At 47.5% G+C, this 19,972-nt stretch overlaps 1 protein-coding gene across 4 annotated transcripts in view; it reads left to right on the forward strand.

Annotated features, from left to right (window-relative positions):
• Positions 1 to 19,972, forward strand: part of TNIK (TRAF2 and NCK interacting kinase) — a 149,934-nt gene that overhangs the window by 21,226 nt on the left and 108,736 nt on the right. For all 4 annotated transcript variants that reach the window (XM_063408281.1, XM_063408279.1, XM_063408282.1 and 1 more), the window contains exon 2: positions 5,662 to 5,727. In XM_063408281.1, coding sequence (XP_063264351.1) covers positions 5,662 to 5,727 — 66 coding nt within the window. The remainder of the gene's footprint in view (positions 1 to 5,661; positions 5,728 to 19,972) is intronic.

Consider the following 19,972-nt stretch of genomic DNA (forward strand, 5'->3'; position numbering starts at 1 on the left):
TAGAAGTGCCTTGGAGATGGAGACAGCCAGCTGATTACTAAAAAGCAGCTGTGTCTTCAAGTGCTCTTCAAACCCCTCTATTTTTCTCTGAACCGTGTCATTTGGGGTAACTTCCCCAAGGTGATCCAGACCTTGTTTTGTCAAACTGCACAAGTGCTTCAATTCCTGCTGTAGAAGCCAGCACAGAAAGCGTTGCAAAACGAGGGAACTGATGCGCCTTCAGAAGGAATAGCAGGGGGCTTTGTAGAGCTTGAGGTTACCTGGGTCCTGATGCCTGGGAGATTTATGGCTGTTCACAGCTTCTAGAGCTTCCTGCTAACATGAGAGGTGGCTTCACAGAGTGTGGCCCAGCCCAAGCATTTGGCCTTGGAGAAATGAAATCTGGGCAGGTGTATAGTGTGAGAGCTAAAGGCTTCATCCTTGCACTCATTGCAGTGATGCTTTGCATAATCAGAAATACTACCCTGATGACAGTTTTGCCTATTGAACTCTACTGCTGAAAGGCTTTTCTGTCTCTCCTGCATTTCTTGCAAAACCTTTCTCACATTCTGGATCAGTGATCTTTCACTTCTGGCTGGAGCTTGGGAGGGTGGGAAAACTCAGCTTTCTCCAGGCAGTTGACACCTCCAGACAGCCACTTGAGCTGGCAGTGCTGCCATGCCAAGCTGTGGATTGTGGCTCTCCTGGGCTGTCTGGGTCTCCTGGGCATTGCCATTAGTTTACACAAGCCAGCTTTTTGGGAAGAATGACCAAAAAAATGACTGATGCTTCCCAGTGCCAGAATTTGTCCTTGTGACTGCCAGGACTTGTCTAGGCAGAGCGAGCTGCACACAGACAGAGCTTGCAGGGTCTCGTGTTGAGGATGATGAGTAAATGACTTTGTAAGCCTGCTTTGGTTTATGTGGGATCTCCTGTTGAGGCTGTTTTATTATGGAGATGTAAGACAGAGGCTCATAATATCCTGATGCTTGGGAGCATTAATTGCTCAGGCTTTATATCTTGGTGGAGATTAAAAAAAACTCTTCTGATGCCACAGAGCTGCTTTAGCTGATTCGTGCCTGGGGACACTCCTCTGTTACTGACCCATAACTGCACTGCATCCAGTTACACAGTGCTTTTTCCTTCTCTAAGGTTGTAGCATTTGCTTAATGACTGGGTAGCTCCATGATTTTTGGCCAAAAGTTGTCATTAACTGCTAGAATTGGGGGACTAAGTGCACAATGATTACAGAGGCTCCAATCTCTGATTTCTCCTCCTGTGCATCCACAGCAATCGTGGTTTAATTGGTGTGCCCCTGGGTTCCCCTCTCCTGAGCATCTTTCCACTGTCTCCTCATGTAACCCTTCCTGTTACATCCCTTTTGTGTGGGCTAGAAGGGAGAAAATGAGTCTCCTTCAAGGAAAACAAGCAGATTTGGTGTACAGGCTGTGTATAAATATTTTTTGTGTTTATGGACACCTGCATGATGGTATTTAAAGATGGCTAACTTGTGTTCTGCTCACTCAGCATTCACCAGAGCCAACACTGATACACACCTGCAGCCCTTGGCCCTGAGGTGACTTAGCCCTGGATATTGCTCTCTGAATAGTCTCCTCAAGCAAAGTGTTGGCTCTTTTGTGCCTTGGACTCATTGAGACATCATGGTGTGGGCAAGGACATCTTTCAGCTTTAGTTCTGTGAGGTCTGGGTTAGGCAGAAGGGAGGGAGCAGTTTTGACCAGGAACCCACAAGCCCCACTGTGTGCTCCATGCTGATAAGGTGTCCTCCCTCCTTCAAAAGGGAGGTCTGTTTTGTTACTGAAATTTGAAATATCCTGCTTTATCATCCACACACAGAAGTCCCTTTTCTGATAATGCACCAGTTTCAAATACACTGTTTATTGAAATGAAGTGGACTTTTTTTTTCCTTACCCATGATATTGCTGGAAAGGATGATGCCTCTGTGTTTTTCTGTGTCTCAAACTGGTTTCAGCCACTGAAATGTTACTACCACTGATTTTCTTGAGAGATTAGGAGAAACATAACAATTTCCCACTTGAATTTGAGCCTGTCCTGGCTTTACTTGTGGCAGCATGGTCATATCCTGGCACGAGAGACCTCAGGTCCCAACCCATCTCTGCCTGGAGGAACACTGGGTCTGCAAAACCCTTGCTGCAGGTGCTGTGCTGTGAAACATTTCCCATCCCATGGGCAGCTGAAAAGTCCTATGGAGTATTTTGCTGCTTTATGGAGAGCCTGAGTTTGCTCCTGTGTCTTCTGGCACAAGTTCTGAGTAGCAGTAGCAGGGAGGGAGGAGGGACCCTACCTTAATTTAAGGGGTCTTGGCAAAATCCTGGTGCTATTACAGCTGTACAAATCCTTTTCTAGTTAGAGTGAAGCTAACATAGACCTGAACATTATTTGTAGGTTTGTCTTAAATGCTGCCTCTCTCCCCCATTTTAAACAATGCACCTTCTTTGCCTAAACTAACAGCTCACCTCATTTTTTTCCTTTTATTTGCGGGCTTGTTATTCAGTGCAGATGTTTTCAGTTACACGAGGTACAGTAGTTCTTGTGAAGGCATTCTGGGGTGTGGGAAGCCAGGCTGCATCAGCCTTATCCCATGTGAGTCCCTCCTGGATCGGGGAGGGGACATCAGCACAGGGAGGTAGGTGCCAGGCTGGAAGCAGCCCTGTGGGATGAACTTTGCAGCCACTCCCAGCCAATGCAGCTGTGAGCCCTGATCTGCAGCACAGGCTATATTTGGTCTGAGATTATTCCCTGCTCGGCCTGGATTGGTCCTGGTTGGGGCTCTACAGGGTGGATTTCTTTTTCTCCTGGCTAACATCACCCAGGCTGTGTGCCTCTCTGTGTTTCTCCCTCGCTGCCCACCCCAGCCTGCCCGAGCTGCTGTTGCTGCTCTCTGTTACCCTCCTGCAGCATCTCAGCAGGGGCTTTGTGGGATGTGCAGGATGTGCCCCTGGTACCAGGGACAGCCTATTCCCCAGCATCCATTAAGATGCAAATCTCTTTTCTGTCTATGAATCAGTCTAGGGGAGGCCAGTGGGAAGCAGGGTTTTATTCCTTGCCCGCACCATCCTTTGCTGTGTGTTTTCTGGAAAGGCCATTAATAGCATATTATTCCTGGGCTGTGATAGTGGCTCTTGGGGAGAAGCTTTTCCCTTTGACTGCCTGCTGCATGGGAAGAGGGCAGCATGTCTGGGAGGAGAGATCCAGCCCCCTGTGCTCCCTGGCAGTGCTGGCTGTGCTGAGGTGGAGCTGCCTGTGGCAGCAGTCAGGGGAGCAGTGTCACTCCTGGCTGTGCCCTGAGATGCCCAGTTACCTTGACAATGCTTCTGGGGAAGTGCAGGGAGAAAAGAGGATGGACAGAGGACATGGCAGGAGAGAAACTGCCTGGCTGGTGGGAGCTGGAGTGGAAGGTGTGGGTGATGGGAGCAATGGGGGAAAGCCCTTCTGGCACAGAGCTGCCCCTGGCTGGCACAGAGTTGTCCTGCGCACAGCAGAGGCAGGTGTGGGACTGGCATCACACACAGGTGATGATGGATGGACCCAGGCAAACCTTTTGGAGCCACAAATGCGATGTTTGCACACGTTAGAGCAGTGAGCCTGGGATGGTGGGATGGGGTGCTCTTTAGTTTGAGGATTTGTAGGAAGATGTTGGAAAATATATTGCAAAAACGAGTTCTTTTTATCATAAATGGCCAGCTGCATCCTTGGATGTTTCTCCAAACCTCCTGAGTATATGCCCTAGGCATAGCTTTCTTCTGCCTTAATCTCCTAGTGAATATTCAAAAATAGATATACTTGTAGCACTGGAAAAGCCTCTTTCAGAGTTGTTTCAGCACTGCAGAGAACAACCCTTAGGAAAGAAACTCAAAAAATAAACAGCAGCTGCTGCCATGTTTCCCCCTCCCCCGCCTCCTCACCCAGTGTGGAAACCCGGTGTCAGTTCCCTTTCCCACCCATTCCTGGCATTTCCCTGCCTGGTACCAAGGCAGCAAAACCCACAGGCTCTCCACACCCAGCTGAGATGCTCATGCTGGAAACCTGTTGTGCTGCAGCTTCCCCTGTGTCCGGCCAAGGGTCTGGATGGAGGGCAGACGTGTCCTGGGTGGTGTCTGAGCTCCTCCAGCACAGCTCCCCTGCCCTTTGCTGCAGATTGTCCCACTGAAGGCTGAGCGAGGTTCCCACCCTGGAGTACCCCCAGGCGTCTGGGGCAGCCTGAGGAAGCTGCTGGTATGATGGAGGAACAGGCAGAAGGGGATGTGGCATTTCATGAATGATCAAAGGAGCCAAACCCTGGCTGCTCCACGGCAGCACGTGTTCCTGACTGGGTGGAAAGCCGCCCCAGCCACGTCAGGATTCAGATTAATTTACTTTTGTGGCACTACTACTGGATGAACCTTGTTTCTCAGCTTCTCACAAAGATCCTGTGTTTGACTTTTGGGCCCAGAAGCATCTTGAGTTCATGCAGCTTTGTAATGAATGAAACCTCTGTGTCTGTAATGCGGTGGTGGGTGTCCATCTCCTCTCTCCTCAGGAGTGCTGCTGGCTGATCCTCCTCGGCCTGCTGGAGCTGACAACTGACCTGTCTGCATCCCCTGGCATTGCAGCTGGTGTCCCTGGGCTCACTGGGATGCCAAGCCATCCAGCAGCTCAAGTGACTCCAAACCCAGCAGGGAGGATGAGGATGGGAGTGTGGGAGGCAAGGTCACCCCTTGGCTGGGTGGGCTCAGGGACACACAGACCCCAGGGATGCCAGGATGTCTCCATGGCCGCCAGCTTCCACAGGGATTGTGCTCTCCAAAATCGGAGTGATGAGTACAGGAAAAGGAGGAGGAGCAGGAGAGTATAAATAAAGCTTCTGGAAGGGGAAAACCCACCGAGAGGAGAAAATAGCAGCGCTGGTTATTCTTTCTTTCCCCACCCTCCCTCGTACCTCACTGCTCATATCATCTGTGGACTGTGCTGGTGGGTGCATGTGTGTGTGCGACTGCACTTCCCCTGGCTGGGCACATGCCAAGTGCAGGGGGATCTGGGGACAGGGTTTTGTGCTTTGTTGTCACCTTTACAAGGTATTGTGTCCTCATGTAGCATTGCCTTGGATCTGCTCATCTCAGCTGACAAACCGAGATGTCAACAGCTAGGATGCTCCAAACCAAAAATGGCCTTTAGATCGAGTAACACTAATGGTGCTGATCTCAGGAACAGACATGGAAACCCCTGCTTTGAGCCCCAGAATGACATCCTGGCAGTTAGCTTGTTTTATTCCAAAGCTGATGCATAAGAAAATCTGACTTTTAGTAGCAAATGTTTGCTGTTGCATTTAAAGCATGCACTGAGTGTTCATTCATGGAGCAGATGACAGTCAGATGGATGGATGCTCACTCACAGCACCTGCCTGGCATCTCCCAGCCCAGGTGGTGAAGGTGGGCAGTGCTGGGTGGGTCTGTGCTGCCCAGACTGCTGGGGCTGCCCACACAGAGCACCTGGACAGTGCCACACTTCTGCAGATTGTCCCTGTAATTTCCATCCCAGGTCTGCCTGAAAACCTTAAACCACTCAAAATTTTTGTCAGAAAAATGTTGATCTTCATCAAATATTTATTTTTTCATAAGTCTATAAATATTGCTTATTTAATATTCTTTTTCTTTTCTCCTAGGATCCTGCTGGAATCTTTGAACTGGTAGAGCTCGTTGGCAATGGAACCTACGGGCAGGTCTATAAGGTAAGAGTTCCAGCTGAAGTGATCCTGTTTGCCTTGGCTGTGTGTTGAACATGGAGCATCCCAGCTCATCACCTTGATTAGGCTTTGACCATTTCAAACCTGACAAGAAGCCTTGCTGAACTCTGACCTTTTGGTCTTGTGTGCAAGTACTGTGTAGCACACAAAGCTCTTATAATAAGCAATTCACATTAGTTCTGAAACTGTCACAAGAAAATGAATTGCTTTTTTTTTTCCCCTTTTCCCCACAGTTGCTTTTTATTGATTAGATGATGAGGAGGGAGTGAGAAGTCTGTACTTTAATAGCTAAATCTCAATCTCTTCTAAGAGCTGAGTTTATGGCTGCAATAGGCTGCCAAATGAGTTTGCTACAGTCTAGTGCTCTGCTTGCACGCAGGCTGGCTGCCACCCTTTCCACTGGCAGGAACCTGCTACAGGATTAAAAACATTATTAAAATGTTTTTATTAAAGTGCCTGTTACAGTCAGTAAGATTGCTTTAAATTTTTCTAAACATCTAGAAGCAGCAATCCAAATGAGAATAGTGAAGGGACTGTGGAGAGCAGGATTTTAAAAGCATGAACTTCTTTACAAGAATATTTAAAATGCCCACCTCTGCTGTATTATATCACCTGTCCCAAACACATCTTAGCTTGAGGGATTTCCAGATTTCGTTGTCTTTTTATGGACTATTCTTGTGCATTTGGGGTGGGATTGAATTATTTCAAAGTCTGGAGTTATCTGTGTTTATAAGTGGTGGGGAGATGTTTCTTGTCATGGTTGCATGAGGAATTTGCCAACTTTTTTCATCCTGCTGGGAGTCAGTACCTCCCCTGGGCCTCATTCTCTGAGAAACTCCTGTATATGTGGGCACAAGTGCTGTGTACACGTGTACTCATTCATGTGTGTGTGGGCACACAGAGATCCTGTTTACGCGTCATGCCCATGTTTCCTTTTGACTGTAGAAAAGAATATACTCATGTGCTCCTGCTCTGTGGTTTTGGGGACACAGCTCTTGCTTGTCACGCTCTAAAAGACAGCGAGCTGCCCCTGCTGAAGAGAATGGTGTTTAAAGAGCCAAAATTCCCCCTGCTGCTGCAGACTAATCTTGTCAGTAGAAGGATCAAGGGATTGAAGTGAACTGAAGATGAACTGGAACTTCTGGAGTTTTAAATGTGTGAATATTTGAGCTACAACAGATTTTAAAAAAACCCACAAAAACAAAGGAAAAACTGCCCCACCCCAAAGCTGTTCTTACCAAGGTTATATTCCAGGAACCCTTCACCTGTGGTATTCATTGTTTTCCCACCATGTGCTCCCTGCCATGGGAGCTCCCTTCTGAACTGTTTTTCTTCTCAGCTGCTAAAATAACGGTGGAAGGTGACCTAATTTTAACTGGTTCATATTTCTAACAATCAGTGGAAACTATGTGCCTGTAACGGCCTTTTCAAAGCGCCGTGTTTTTGTGGAGAGCAAAAAAGGGAAATAAGCTGGTGCTGCTGGTTGTGTGGCTCAGCTGATCGGGTTTCCTCTTGCTGGGTTCAATTCTTTCTGTGTGTTACCTCAAAGGGGAAAAAAACCACCCAGAAATGTCCCAAGTGTAGGCTGAACGTTTCTGTGTTCCTTTTCCCATGCTGTACAAGGGGAAAATCCTCCTCCTGACTGTTTTTAACTTGCTGGAGTAACTGGATTGTCCTCGGTGTGATTCATGTGGTGCTGGTGCCAGACGGGATGGTGACGGGGGTGGAGGGGAAAACCTTGCTGTCCAAACCAAATTAGTAAGTATTGAGGTAGGAGCTCAGACTAAGCCTGACTTCACAGCTCTCTTAAACTGAAGTTCTGGAGTAGCACATGCTCTATAAACAAAAGGAGACTTTGATATAAAACATACATAACTGTTTATGGTGTCCCACCCTAAAACCCAGCGTGGAAATAAGATCTCTGCGATTCTTTTTCTCCAGATACCACCGCTGTATTTATCTCTTGCAGCAAAACAAATGGATCAACTTTCAAGACACACAGACCTTCTGGCTCCATTCTAAATCAGCCCTGAGAAGGGATCCATACCTAGGAGCAGCGTCCTCTGTAATTAGATGGTTATTCCACCACCATTTCCAAACCCCTCTCAGGCAGGGCTGGACTGTTCACAGAATCATTTCGTTTGGAAAAGGTCTTTAAGATTGAGTCCAGACAATAACCCAGGATTGCCAAACCCACCACTAAACCATGTCCCTAAGTGCCACATCTACACATCTGTTAAATCCCTGCAGGGGTGGTGACCTACCCCTCTGTGCTATGTTACCTGAGGGGCACCACTGCTGCCCTCCTAGAGGCTGTGTGTGCCTCTGGTTGTGTTTTTGGGTTCTGGTGCTGGCTGCCAGCCTGAGCTCTGCAGGTCCAACCTCTGTGCCCTCAGCCAGGAGCAGTCACCTGGTGAGCATCATCCTCCCTTCTCGTGGCTGGTCCCTCTCTGAAGCCAGAAAAGCAACTTTGCTGTTGGAAAGAGGCAGAATTGAGATGTTTATTCCAGGCAGGGGGTAATGTTTTATATCTGTGTGCTGCAGCCTTGATGTTTCCCCTACAAAATCTGATTTAGCAGCAATGTCTAAGACTGCTGCATGGCCACGTTTGTGCTGGAGACTGCAGGTGTCCTGGTGATAACCAGCTGGCCTGCCCAGGAGCTGAGGGGAAAACGTGCAAGGTACAAACGTCCCATTGATCCCATGGGATAGAGGGCACGGTTGAGTTTTTCTGGCAGCCAAACAATCTCACAGCCCAGCAGGCTGAGGAGCCTGCAAAGTGTCTGGGAGTACCACAGTAACAGGAGCCGTCAGAGAGCAGGGATTCATGGAGCCAGCCTCAGCACATGCCTTCTCCTTGCTCCTAGGAGAGTTGTGTTGGCCAAGCCTGGTGCACCCTGAGAGCTCCCAGAAGGAGGGCACCCAGTGCCACAGCGTGTGCATCCTGCTTTGATCCTGCTTTAATCCTGCTTTCTGGGTCACAGTTTGGAGATCCCTTTCAGGTGCTTCTGTGCATCAAAGCCTTGTTCTCTGAGCTTTGTGCTTGAGGCAAAGGTAACTGGTTCGATTTGGCCTCTGCATTTTCAGGTAAAGGTGGTTCTTTGCTCAGGACAGCAGGTTAAAATATCCCTTTGGTTCTTCCCAGCTCTGGCCATACCCCAGTGACTCCTGGGTGCTGCAGGAGCCCTCAGCAGTGACCTCCTCTGCCCTCACTTCCCCAACCACAAGCTCTTCACTTTGGAAAAACGCAGAGAAATAACATTTCTTGTTCACTGCTTAACAATCTCTTGTGAATACTCGATTTTTATTTTAATGAGGGACCGCACTGGTGATGATTTATCTCTCTAATTGAATCGGAAGCTTTTCTTTATTTTCTAATGATCTTGCATCTGATGTTGCAGATTGTAAACTGGTTTTGATGAAAGACTGAGAACTTGCTAGCTTCTGTGCCAGACATTGTTGCAGTAGTGAATTTTTGTGTCCTTGGATTTTATTTTTGTTATAGGTGTTTAGGAAAATGACTATCAGGAATACAATGAGTTGGACTTGGGAATTAAGTATTTGCCTCACTGGTTTTTAGCTGACAGCTGAAAGCAACTCCAAACACAAAACTCACTAAGATCCTTCAGAGCATTACTTAAACTGCTCTGAGGAAATACTGCCTTTATGTCCCAGAACATTATTATTGTTGTTTATTTCTACTCTGCATGAGAGCAAACAAATACTCCTTAAAGTACTGTGTGTGCTTAGATTGCCTGGATAGATCAAGGCCACAACCAGTGGGGTGTCCAGCACCAATAAATACGTGGGTTCAAAGGAAAAGGACACTGGGCTACTCAGAACTACCTGTCCAATAGATGGGTGTAAAGCCTGGGGACACAGGCAGTGGGCTACTTACTGTGCACTGAGTAAATGGAAAAGCAGAGAATCCAGTGTTTTTATGGGCTTAGCCATGGCCATTCCCACAGTGGCCCATGGATGGTGTCAGCCAAGAAGGATTTTGATGCAAGCCTTCGCAGTAGTGAGAAAAAAAACAGGAAATAGATCAGATGCTGACCTTTGTACCTCTCACCTTGTGTATTTTACAACTGCGAAGAAAATCATGTTGAGATTACATATTCACGTGTTTCTTCCCAGCTGTGCCAGGAGGACATTGGTCATTAATGCCAAGTGCTGCTTTGCCTTATGCCCTGGGGATGTTACTCTCCATTTACAGCTTCAGCAAGGTTTTTTTTTTTTTACAGGGTACAAGATAGAGTATGTGGGCACCTCTGTAACTGCACAATAACTATTGATTGCTTAATTATCTGGTAAATGCCATATAATCACCAAGCCATTACACAGCAGTAGTCTGTGCTCTAATTTAGAGCGTGTGGGATCCACGTGCCACCCGTGTCAGCTGTGGCCCTCCAAGGAGCTCCTTTGCCATCACCATGTGATGGGGCAGGGCAGGGGAATCACCCCTGGGAGCCACCCCAGGGCAGGTGGAGCACCTCCACAGGTTCCTGTTTGCCCACAGGCTGTCCATGTCCTCTGCCAGCCCAAGTGAGGCAGCTGTTTGACGAGAAAGTGGTTTTTGCAATTGCTTTTTGTTGTGCTATGTCCGTCTTTCTGTCAGTCTGGGGTACAACACACATGGGAAAAGACTGAAGAAATGCATCCCAGGGTCTTTAGTCAGGACTTGCGTATTGCCCAGCTGGTATTTGCCAGAAGTCAGGGCTGATCCACCTGGAGGCAAATGCCCAGGTTTGACCTAGTAGATGGAGATGTTCAGGTGTGTGGGTATTAGAAAGTGAATAAGATATTTGAAATCCAAGGTCACTTGTTGCTGGAGAGCTGGAAGCAGGGGGACTACTGGGACAATTTGGTTCCTGAGATGAACCTGTGGGAATGTCCCAGGCACAGGCCTGTGTTTGATGATGTTGTCTTGGAGTTTGCAGATGCCAGAGGAGGAGGGATGAGGCGTGTCCTGCATTCCTGGGTGCCGTTTGTGCACTCCATGTACAGTGGCATCCTTCCTCCTGGCATCCCCAGGCATTCCAAGAGTGTAGACTAGTGTGGTAGCAGGTGAGCATTCTAAGGAAAGACTTTTAGAAGACTCCTTTTTCCTTAAACTTATTTTTGAGGATGGATATGAGGAAATAGAGTGTTTAACTTTTAACACTATTTTTTTAACTTGCCTGACATCTGTCTCAGTGGCTGCTGCTGATCAAGTGCTGGGCCCTTGCCTCAACCCTGGTGAGAACAGAAACTCTACAGGTTCCTGGGTCGTTATTAGGAGTTCATATAATTAGCCTGAGTCAAGAATGACAGTAATTGTTTTTAATCATCAGTTGGTTTATTGTTTCCCTTTCTGAAAGGCTGATGGTCAATAGCTCGATAATTAATCACAGTTGCTTTATCCGTGTGGAAGAAGCTACCATGCTGCACACAATTAGTATTTCCTGGGGATTGTTGCTGTAAAGAATTAACTGTAGTTTACATACACAGCTTTTACAGCTGCAGACTGACTGCTGTGCCTTGCTTGAGAGGCCAGACTGAACAGTGCCTGCAGAGCAGGTCGTGCCACCCACCCTTGTCCCAACACCTGCCCTGCGGTGCTGGGTGCTGGTCCTGAGCACACCCAGGGCACCTGCTGCCCCCATTCACAGGCTGCTGAAGGAATCCAGAGCCCATCATCTTGCAGTCTAAACAAGCAGCTCTAACCCTAGACAGCTATTGCATTGGAAGGTGCACTGTGAGTGTTTCTCTTGTCCCACCTTAGTGTTTATTTAAATGAGCTGTAATATTGCAAGGTTGGGTGTGACTTGAGCAGAATCGGTGGTTCTGGTGTTGTATCCTCAGCTTTGGGTCTTTTTTTATGTTTTCAAGCTCCTCAGAGGTTGCTTTTGCTGCAGGGCAGGCTGAGTGTAACCACACATGTGAATGTTTGTAGCCATCCCTCCTCATGCTCTGATGGTCACCTCACATGAGGGGTTGCTCCCTCTGCCTTGGGAAGGTTCCTGGGTTTCCCCATGGTTTGATGCTGCTCTGAGAGCCTGCTCCAGGGGACTGAGGCACTGAGGACTGAGGGAAGCACTTTGTGCTTGCCCACCCTGCCCTGTCCCAGGCTCGTCCTTGCCCTGGGATGGTTTTGGTGTTGGCTGGACCGCTCACATCCAGACACAGACCCTTGTGGCAGGCACTGTCCGCTCGTCACCTTCAAGGTCAGGGATGGTCTGTGTGAGTCTGAATGGATTTACAAGACTTACAAGCTGCTTCATAATCCTTCTGTATTACAAGCACAGTATGAAATACTAAGCCATTGTTTCTGCTGGGATGGCTCCGTGTGCTGGCAGAGAGGATGGTGGTGCTGCCATGTGGGGATGCTCACCAGGGCTGGGGTCTCCACTGCTTCCACAGGCACCACCTAGCAGGTGGTGCTGGGCTTTTATCAGCCCTTTCTGGGATGCAGGAAGGGGCTGGGCTGAAGTACTGGTGTGTGATAACTCCTGTAGCCTTATCAGAAGGAAAATGGGCAGCCTCAATTTATCATCTTCCCTATGATGTTATAGTAGTTCTGGAGGAGAGGGTCCTTCCCATGCTGACTCAAATGGAGTGTGTGTTTCTGAAACACAGATTTGTTTTTGCCATGCAGGCAAGGAAGTCTGAACTGAAAAACGCTTAAAATGATGCTTCATTCTTACAAAAAAAAAAAAAATTAAAAAACGCAAAAGCTTTGTTACCAGAGCAACTGGTACATCTTGTGCTGCTTCATTTTTCTGAAACACAGAGCGAGCCCTCAGCCCTCCCTCCCCCCCCCCAAGAAACCAGCCCCCACACACCTACGCACCAATATGTCACATTAGCTTTGCTGCTTTCTGAATAATGTAAGGGAAAGGTGCTTTTTCAGGCCTAGAGAATGCAGGTTATAAAAGGTGATTAAAAACGTTTCTGTATTGCCTCCCTTTAAATCTCTGTTCCCTTTCCCTCCCTGCCAGGTTTGTGAAGGGAAAGGACAGGGTGAAGGTCAGGAGCAGACTGATGCATCTGTGGAGTGACATTTGTCCAGTCTCCCTTGCATTACTGGATGCTCTGATTTTGTAAATACTGCACAGTTTTGCAGGACAAAAAAATATCTGCAATGTCTTAGGGTTAAGAAAGCTGCTTTTGAAGATGCCAGGTAAAGTCAGTGGTGCTGCAAAGCGTGGGGAATGTGATGGTGGGTTCTGCAGTGCTGTTTGTGTGGGTGCCAGGCATGGATAGGGACAGAGGGAGAGCCCCCTCCTTGGCTTGTGGGTATTAGAAGGTGCTCTGTGCATGCAGCTGCCTTGCAGATAATGGGAGCAAGCACCACGTCCAGTGCCACGTTCTCCATCCCAGAGGAATGGCTGGACTGGGAACTCTGACTTGTCCTTTGTCAGGTCTTTTGTGAGGGCCCTGAAAGTGAGACGTGAGGGTGCAGTGTGGGGGAGGTGTTTAGAAAAGAGCCAGCTTTCAGAATTGGGGGTATTGGTGTGAAAGCATCACTCTGTTTTGGGAAGGGTGGCTCCTTGTCTGCTGAAGCTCCCGTTGCTCTGCTCGCTGTAGTATCTTACCAGCAGTATTTTACAAGGGTGTGGCTGTGGCTGGTGGGTGAGATGTGAGTGCTGTAAGGGTGGGTCACAAAAAACAATTGCTTTTAGGTTATATCCCTCTAATGGTAACCCTGGGCTGCAGGGCACAGGTGAGGAGCTTCTTGCTCTCAGCAGGAGCTGATACCTGCTATTTTTGCAGTTCTAAACTTGGATATTATATTTAAGAAGTAATAGGCTCTTCTAGTGTATTGGAGCCTGGTGCAGTGCACAGGGAGCTGGGGGGCAGGTTCTCACTGCTGTGGACTTCTCCAGTGACCTTTGCCAAGTGCCTCCTCTCTTCTCCTTCCTCATCTTTCTATTGCCATCCCTGTCCTTACCCTTTCCTGATATAATCATAAACAGAGCAACACTGGGGTGGTCTGGGGGGGCAGAGCTGGGAGCTGCTGGGTGGTACCAGCATTGGAAATCCATCCATGAGGCCATGGGGAGGCTGGGTGCCCCTGCACCAGCATTTTGGAAATAAAATGCTGGGAGCAGGGCTGATTCCCAGAGGAGCAAGTACAGCAGCTGCTACTAGGTCAGCTGAGGAAAACAACCGAGAGAAGCACTGAAAAGTAGGTTTTGGAGCTGGGAGGTGTTTTGTTCCTCCCAGCTCTGAAGGTGCCACTCTCAGCTAGGAAGGCACTTTTTAGAAAGCTTGCAGAAGGGGATGGGAGGAGCAGCAAGCTGTAAACGTTGGTCCAGGCTGTGGATTTGAAGCATTTGCGAATGCTGTGGTGTTTTGTCTTCAGGGACGTTTCTTGCTTGTCACTTTTTTATGTCACTCCAGATTTTGATGCAGCTTGACTTGTGGCTGACCCTGAGGACTCGGAGGCAAGTGATGCCCACAGGGAGCCTGCTGGAACTCTGCAGCTTCTCCTGGTTATGCTTTGAAGGCTCACTGCAGAGAGAATGGTGTCTCTCTTGAAATCTGCCGTTTATTCTTAGATTTACCTGGGAAGCCCTTTACACTAATTACCTAAAGATGGGAAGTGCCAAGCAAACACAGCCTGCTTCCAAATGTTGTGGGTTTTTTTCCTCTTCTTGCATAAGAATGGCAGATTGGTGTAAAAATTTTTTTTTGCTTTGTTTAAGTCTTCAGATTTTCTGTGTGTCTTCAGATGTCTTAAACTCCTCTGTTGCAATGTGCTCAAGGAAGTGTGTGGCTAGAAGCCCAGCTCCATCCTCACATGCCCTTGTCTCCAGCCCATCTCAGCTCATATGTGGGTGGCTGGGAAGGAGGTCAGTTTGGGCTGCAGACAGTGCTGCAGTTGGCTGGAGAAGGATGTGGGGGGACCTGAGCCTTTGCTGGCAGGAGCTGAGGTGAGCCCAGAGAGTCCTGTCAGGTGCCTCAGCCACCTCTCCCTGTGCCCAGGGCTCACCCTTGGGTGTGGAGCATCCCAGCCCCTGTGCTTACACAGTCATCTGCCTTGAGCACTGATGTCCCAGTGATTGCCTGTGTTCTCAGACTTCCCAAGGTTTTTTTGCTCTCCACTGGAGCAGGGCAGTGCTCTTAAAGAAGTGTTGGTGGATGCTCCTTTCTCATGTGTCACCTTGGTTTTCCCAGCAGAGAGGTTGTGATGGGATTCATCCAGGAGACTCAGAAGTGGCCCACAGGTCTGCAAGAGGATGAGAAATTTAAGTGCTGGATTGGGGCTGGTGGGCTTTCTCTTGGTGTGAATCTCTGACATGGTATGGGGAAGCCCCAAACATTTAAAAAGCTGTGTCTGAGGAAAAGGTTGAACACGTCACCCTCAATGGCAAAGGAAACAGAGTTAAGCAGGTGTGCTGGGAGAGACCACCATCTCTTCTGCCCTGGTCTATGGGATCTGCAGAGTGAGATTTGGACAGGGAGCCATTTCAGCCTTCCAGCTAAACTCTTCTTGCTGTGCATGCCCTTTTGAAAAGATGGGAGGTTTCCACTCCAGCATATCTTTAAGTTTTATAAGTTTTTATGCCAATGCTTTCCTTGGTGTTGCAGTTTCTCCCTGAGCAAAACCATTATTTGAGGATAAGATGCCTCATTCAGTACCTAACCTGAGCATTCAGAAGTCTCCAGCCAACCTCCCCCATCCCCACCTGGGACATAAAAACCTCTTCAGAATTTGAAGCTCTCAAGGACAACATGAAAAACTTGAAATGCATCTTTGTTTTCCAGAGGTAGTAATTCAATATAAGCAGTGATCAGGGCTTAGGAAAAATTGCAAATTCCCCTGGACTTGCCATTAGTCTCTTGTTTTTCTAGAGCAATTATAGCTGTAGTTGAAGTGGGCAGCACCAGTGGAAATGCCTTTGCGTTCCTGGACTTCAGAGATTTTCCCTTTCACACTTTAATTCAGCAGGTCCAGGATCAAGGCCAAACCTTTTCTTTTCTACATAACTAATAGAAAGACAGCCAGTTCAGCAGAATTTCTGTAAATAGCCTGTTCCAGATGAATTGTGAATTGTGTATGTGAATGCCAATAGGGCTAACACAAGGAACAGTTTGCCAAAGAAAATGGAAATCTTGTGTTAGAGAAACAGGCTTCTAAAACACAATGTCAGATTACATTTTTGGACTCTGCAGAAACATTGTTTGCTGTAGTCACGAAACTGCCCAAAATGCAGAAAAGTCTTGATCCGTAGCACTGCAGGACAGCATCCAGTGGGTGAGTCCTGGTCACACAGAAAACAGCATCAGCTGAAAGTTCTGCAGCAGCCCAACAGTGAGCCGGGCCATTGAACACCTGCTAGAAGAACTCCTCCAGTATTTTTAATGGTTTTTTAATTGAAGAAAGGCAGCATCTGTTGGGATGGTGATGGTGTGGTTTGGAGGTACTCTGTCTTTAGCATCCACACTGATTTGGGGGCTGGAGGGGTGGTGGGCATCTCAGGGAGGTCACTCAGCTGGGCATGGCTGTCCCCAGCAGTGATGCTGTCCATGGAGTTCAGCCCAGGAGCAGCTGGATTCAAGGTCTGTCACTGTTTAACCTTTAAAAGCCACTATGGATGGGGGAGGTACAATGTTCCTTCGTGGTGGCTCCTCAGACTGCAGATGGATTGTGTGCTGCTGTGCTGGATTGTGCAGTCCCAGGAGAGGCAGGTTGCAGCTTTCTGCCTGAGGAGGGGAGGGAGAGGCTGGTTCTCAAACCATTCATGTTTCTTTGGCCTGGGTTGGCTTGGGCTCTGTGAATCGTTGGCATTTAGCTTTGTGCAGAGAAAGCAGAATGCATTTGCTCCCCCAGGTTAATCACTACAGCACCACCTCCATCTTCCAGCCTTTTTCTCCAATGTGACAATTTTGGGCATTTGGTTTGAGTCTTTTTTATTTGCACCTTCCCATTGTAGCTAAAACTTGGCATGGCCAAGGAAATTTAGTGTTTTAACCATGCTGTTCCACAACAGATACAGGGTTGCAGAAGAAACCTAGCAGGGGATTAGCCAGAGGGCTCACAGAAAGCACAATTTTGGGCTACACCATGCGTCTAAGATTACTATTTTTCCTCCAAATCTGCCCTCTTTCTTCTAGAAAGAGCCCCAAACCTGTGATACAGTGCCTGGGGTTGTGTTTAGCAAGGACTCTGTATATCACCAGTTGGATTTAAAAAAAGTGGGGCAGTGTGTGAGCCCCACCCTGAGCTGGCTGAGCCCCTGGCAGTGGGATGTACCTGCCAGTGAGGGTGCAAGAAGCCCCAGGCAGCTGTGAGGGCATCAGGAGGGGATGCAGCTCCTGGCATACAGCAGTGTGTGTGCTAATTACTGCCTTCATTAGTGCTAGGGAACGTTCCTTGGGCTCGGGGACCCCACAGCTGAGTTGGCATGGGGAGAAATCCAGTGATAGGCAAGAGCAAATGCTCTTGAAAGCTCCAGCAGTCGCTCTCAGTATTGGGTTTTCTTCTTCTTCCCTCATTGGTGACTGTCTACAACCTGTTTGGGAAGGCACTTGAGAAGAAATAAGGTAATTACATAATTTAATAACAGATGTGAGAGTGCCATTCTGAACACACCAGCAGTGTGGAGGAGCCGGGGCTGTGGAACGTGACTTGTCTTGCACGGGAGGGATTAATCACGTCAGCTCCTGGGAGACAGGTCTGCTGGAGAGGTGGTGGTGTTGGATGCACTGTTCATATCACTCAAATTAGACTGTGTGCAAGAACTAATAAAAACAGGAGAAGAGAATTCCAGCAGAAGGGATCAATAGCTTGAAAGCGTTTTAATTCAAAACTAGAAAAATGAGAGCGGTTATGGGCAAGGAGAGTATGTTAATAAAGGAAAATGAGTATTTGTTACTGCTGGTGTGAAATGAGATAATTTAAGAGATGTTCTAAGTGCCTTTTGTCATAGTTAATGCCTTTTGTTAGGTTTCCAAGCAAAATGGAGCCTGCGACTTTCAATTTCAGGGTTCTCAGATGATCAAAATACCATGGGGCAGCCTGATCATCTCATGCTTTACTGAAATGAGGTCATCAATAACTTTTGCCTGGGTGTGATTTACACAGTTGTCAGTGTCTGAATTGCCATAATACGTCTCTGCCCGGGAAAAATGCTGCATTTGGAGCAGGGAAAAAAAAACAACAAAGCAGTAGCTCTCTGTTCAGTTGGTTCACTGCTAATAATGGAAACAGAAAAATGATTACTTGTGATCCATTCAAATAGAAAGGCTCAGCCTCTAAAGCTGGAGGCATGGAAGCTGTTACAAGGTCAAGCAGTGTCCTTTAAGGAGAAACAGGTGGCAAATACTGTCAGTGGCAGATAGCACATCTGCAGCATCATGAAAAGTACATCTGAAATTAAGATTAAAGGTGCTTTGCACTCGTATGGAGAGGGGAGAAAGAGAAGCTAGAGATGAAATCAGAAAAAAGAGGATTAGCTTTTGGTGGGTGACAAGCAATAGCTCTGGCCAGGAAGAGATTTAAGCAGCAAAGTGCTCAGTAACCCAGGGAATTACCAAAGATTTCTGCAGCTGCTTCCAACTGATGGTCTTGAAGAGCCCAAAATCCTTTTTGTTTGAGCCTTTCTCTCACCCCAAGCCTGGGTGTGTATGTACACATGCAAAATCTCATCTGCAGCCCCATATGTCAAGCTGGGAATGCAAATACCAGAGTCCCTGGTCATCCTCACTTGCAGGAGTCTGCTTTAATTTTAGATGCCTTAGTTTACACTGAGGCAAAAGGGGTCCTGACCTGCAGCTATGCTGGTAGACCTCGTTCTTTTGTTGACTTACACTGCAGGTCAGGGCACCAAGAGCAGCTTCTAAAAATGAAGTCATGTCTTGGCAGATGTTTTGATGTCTCTGTTTTCATAGATGGGGCTGGGAAGCTTTGCTGAAGGTCCTGCAGGAGAAACTGAATCTCTTGACTGATGGGTATGCAGAAAAATTAGTTTATTTTAGGTGTTGAAGAGGATGGCATCAAGTTTTGTCAGTCCCATGATGCTGAGAAACCCTAGTTTGTGACGAGAGGTTTTGCTGTAACCTCTTGAGGAGCAGAAGGACTTTGACCCTTGATAACTGTGGTATGGCAGTGGTCTGGTATGTATTCACAGGTGGGAAATTTGGATTTGTGTTTCCAGCCTTAAGTGATCCCAAAGGAAAACACCTTCCCTGAAGCAGGAGGAGAAAGATGCAGGGAATCAAAAGTGCTTCTCCTGCAGCTTGGGAAAACACCACAGCCAACCAAAACCAGTGGGTTTGTCATTCAAATTGGACCCATCAGTACAAGATCTGGGGTTTATTCCATTGTGGGAGAAAGAGTGTGTTTGCAAATCTCTCGAGCATTTGGGGGAACATTGTTGGTTTCCTGGTGGTGATCAGTGGTGCCCAGGGCTGCTGCTCTGCAGTTCTGCTTGCTTCCTCTGTGGCAAGATGCTCGCTGACATCCAGATTATCAGGTCCATAAATACCCAGGCATCTGGGAGGCCTTCCTGGTGTCTGCTCTGTAGCTGACCTTTCATTTTGCTGGCAGAAAACGAAGATTAGCCTTGAGATCAGCAGACTACAGTGATGATTGCACATCCATGCTGTAGGATAAAAATAGAAACTGGAAAGGGGAAATATCATATCTGTTAAAGATATCTGTGTGCTATTAATGTGCCAGTGACCAGGCCTCTCCCTGAGCTTGTGGAAGCTTTACCTACATTAAAAAGTTGGGTCTGAACTACAACAACCTCCCAAGCTTGTGTCTTGTACATATGTGGACCTTGCCTTCTGCTTTTCTCATGTGTCCAAACCAGTCTTATCAAAGGAGCATAGTGTTTAATCTAAGGCAAGCCTCAGAAGAATAAACTACTTTGGTTTTCATAGTCTGGTACAAAATTCTTTCTGCATTTCTTGGCACTTAGTTATTAATAAGGCATTTGTTCTGTTTGCTTAAAAACCTCCCAGCAGCCAGCACGTGTATGCTATGCAAATTATTTGTGGTTTGGTTAAATACTGTTTTACTAGGAAGGGGAATAACTGAAATTAGGAGTGGAAAAATAAGTAACATTAACCCTCTGTAGGCTGTTCCCTTGTTAATTATTTTGGTGATTTGGCTCTTGAATTGAGTGTGCCACTGTTGTAAACGGCAATTTGGGACCTGGACTTGAATAATCACGTACCCCTGAGTGCTTATTTCGTGTGGCAGTGGTCCAAAAAACTGCCAGCATCCTAATTAACA

This window comes from Prinia subflava, chromosome 11, assembly GCF_021018805.1.
Source record: "Prinia subflava isolate CZ2003 ecotype Zambia chromosome 11, Cam_Psub_1.2, whole genome shotgun sequence".
Taxonomy (NCBI): Eukaryota; Metazoa; Chordata; class Aves; order Passeriformes; family Cisticolidae; genus Prinia; species Prinia subflava.